We start from the raw sequence: 3,041 nt of genomic DNA on the forward strand, positions 1-3,041 counted from the left end.
CCCTTACACAGTGTCAAAAACCAAAGTAAACAAGTGGGTTTTAAGACGAGTTTTAAAAACAGCCAGTGAAGAGGACTGTCTAAGTTGGAGAGAGGTAGCTCGTTCCAGAGTTTAGGAGCTGCTGCAGCAAACGATCGATCCCCCTTGAGTTGGAGTCTGGTTTTAGGGACCCTCAGGAGCAGTTGATCAGCTGATCTGAGGGAGCGGGAGGGATTATAGGGGTGCAGCAGATCAGACAGGTGGGGCAAGGCCATTCAAAGATTTAAAAACAAATAAAAGTATTTTAAAATGGATCCTAAAAGGCACAGGCAACCAGTGAAGTGAAGCTATAATGGGGAGAAATGTGGTAAAATTTACGTGTGCCAGTTAAAAGCCTCACTGCAGCATGTTGGACCCTCTGCAGTCAGACGATGGAGGACCCACTAACCCCCAGATAAAGTGCATTACAATAATCCAGCCGGGTGGTGAAAAAGGCATGGATCACTGTCTCAAAATGTCTTCTGGGAACAATGGGCTTTATTTTGGCTAGCTGCCTGAAATGATAAAGACTCCTTCTAACAACTGACCTAATGTGGCTGTCTAATTTAAGTTACGGATCCATTTCATCTCCCAAATTCCTCACTAACAATTTGCTGTACTGAGTCAAGGAACCAAGATCTACAGAGGAGTGGCCAGCAGTGCTATGAGCTGGTAGCACTCCCCCTACTGGCGAGGCGCATTTCAGTTACATGGTTTTGAACTTGCATCATTTTTCTAACATGCAGTCGGATTTATAAATGCATCACTTGTATTTTGCAGCAGTTTTTTAAAACTAGCATCATTTTTATAACATGCAGTTGATTTTATGAATGCATCATTTTTACTTTGCAGTGTTTTTTTTTTTTTTTTTCGTTTGTAAAGCATTTCCGGTTTGCTGCGCAGCTGCCCCTGTCGGACACCGTACACAGTTTCTGACATGAATCTTTAGTTATAAATATTTTCTACATTTCTGCTTCTTCTACATGGTGAACTGTTGGTGCTTAATATAAAACAAATTAAACTGCTGTGTTTTAATAAAAACTTTAAAAGAAAGTTAAAAAAAACTGCTGTCACGTGACCCTCTCCGGCAGCTCGTTGCTATAGAAACAGTAAACGGACGGACAGCGGAGGGACACAAAGCTACACGGTTTCAGGTAAAACACAAAGCTTTGATGATACACCTGGCGGCAGGTGGGTCTACCTTTGATGTATAATAAATGTATAAATAAAGTCTCAGCAACTTCTGAACGAGTTTGAAGAAACTCAAAGTTTTTATGGTTGTTTAGCTACAGCTGATTCAAGATGGCCGCCAACGCTAGTTTCAGAAACGTAAAGTTTAATAAATAATCTTATTTTCTACATCTTATAAAACTAAAACTTTAAATGATTTTATAATTGTTCTGAGCAGCAGCTGATCATTAACCTGCAGTACTTCCTGTTTATCAGACAGACACTTCCTGTTGACGGTGCACACCTGAGACAGACACCTGCAACACCTGTTGAACCAGGAGGAAACATGTCCAGGAAGCTGCGAGGAGGAGGAGAAAGGAGCGAGGAGCAGCAACTCCTGCAGGCTGAGGAGGAAGAGACCAGGAGGAAGGAGGAGACCGTCCCACAGTTCATGCAGGTAACAGCTACAGGTAACAGGGAGGTAACAGAGAGTCAGAGCTGCGTGAAGATCTGCAGGACCTCAAGAAGACCACTGAGAGACAAGTGGACCAGCAGGACTTCACCATGCAGGTGGTCCTTCAGCTGATCCTATTCTTCAGCTGATCCTCTGTCTCTGCACTGTGTACATGTGTATCTGTGTGTGTGTGTTGCAGGGGTTAGTGTGTGACCTGCAGAAGGCGGAGCTTCAGGATGCCCAGGTGCAGCAGAGTCACCTGCAGCACCTGGAGTCTCAGACGACTCAGCTGGACAAACATATTACGATGGTCCAGAAGCAGTGGGACAGAACCCATCAGGACCTCAACTCCACCTTCAGCTCAGTGATGTGAGTCCAGAACCTCAAAACCTGTCTGTGGTGACCCAGACTAGGTCTGTCTCTAGTCCATCTGTCTGTGGTGACCCAGACCAGGTCTGTCTCTAGTCCATCTGTCTGTGGTGACCCAGACCAGGTCTGTCTCTAGTCCACCTGTCTGTGGTGACCCAGACCAGGTCTGTCTCTAGTCCACCTGTCTGTGGTGACCCAGACCAGGTCTGTCTCTAGTCCACTTGTCTGTGGTGTCCACAGGGACAAGGTGCTGTGTGGTATCCAGCAGCAGAGGGCATGGCTGCAGGAGAAGCAGCTGTGTGCAAAGCGAGACGCTGAGGAGAGGACAGCTGAGGACCAGAAGTACAACAGGACCCTGGACCAACTGCAGAGCCAGCAGGAGGACCAGGTACCTGTCTCAGGGGTTTGGGTGCAGGTCTGAGGTTCTGGGGACACTCTGGTCTCAGCTGTGGGTCCTGTGTGTGGTCCCTGTTCGCAGTACAGGTGGCCTCAGTCCTCAGCTACAGGAAACAGGTAACAGCTATAGATAACATCTTCAGGAAACAGGTAACAGCTACAGGTAACATCTGCAGGTAACAGGTAACAGCTACGGGTAACAGGTAACAGCTATAGATAACATCTGCAGGTAACAGGTAACAGCTACAGGTAACAGCTACAGGTAACAGGTAACAGCTACAGGTAACAGCTACAGGTAACAGGTAACATCTGTACATAACAGCTACAGGTAACACCTACAGGTAACAGCTACAGGTAACAGGTAACGTCTGCAGGTAACAGGTAACAGCTACAGGTAACAGCTACAGCTACAGGTAACACCTACAGGTAACAGGTACAGGTAACAGGTAACATCTGCAGGTAACAGGTAACAGCTGCTGAAATTCAGATCAAAGTTCGGCTGCCTGTCAGGAACATATAAAACATGACAATGTTTGGACAGAATTTGTCTCGGACCACTTCCTGTCTTTGGTTGACCACTTCCTGTCTGTGGTTGGACACTTTGGCTGTGTCCAAAACGACAGGACGGGTCCTC

At 46.4% G+C, this 3,041-nt stretch overlaps 1 protein-coding gene across 1 annotated transcript in view; it reads left to right on the forward strand.

Moving 5' to 3' along the window:
* Nucleotides 1-1,099: 1,099 nt before the first annotated feature.
* LOC106537224 (trichohyalin) overlaps nt 1,100-3,041 on the forward strand; it is a gene marked incomplete at its 5' end in the record, with an annotated part of 5,600 nt that continues 3,658 nt past the window's right edge. Inside the window, 3 exon segments of the mRNA XM_014034606.1 lie at nt 1,100-1,645; nt 1,842-2,011; nt 2,252-2,399. Of these exon segments, the coding sequence (XP_013890060.1) occupies nt 1,535-1,645; nt 1,842-2,011; nt 2,252-2,399 (429 nt within the window).

This window comes from Austrofundulus limnaeus, unplaced genomic scaffold (assembly GCF_001266775.1).
Source record: "Austrofundulus limnaeus strain Quisiro unplaced genomic scaffold, Austrofundulus_limnaeus-1.0 Scaffold2186, whole genome shotgun sequence".
NCBI classification, from domain to species: Eukaryota; Metazoa; Chordata; class Actinopteri; order Cyprinodontiformes; family Rivulidae; genus Austrofundulus; species Austrofundulus limnaeus.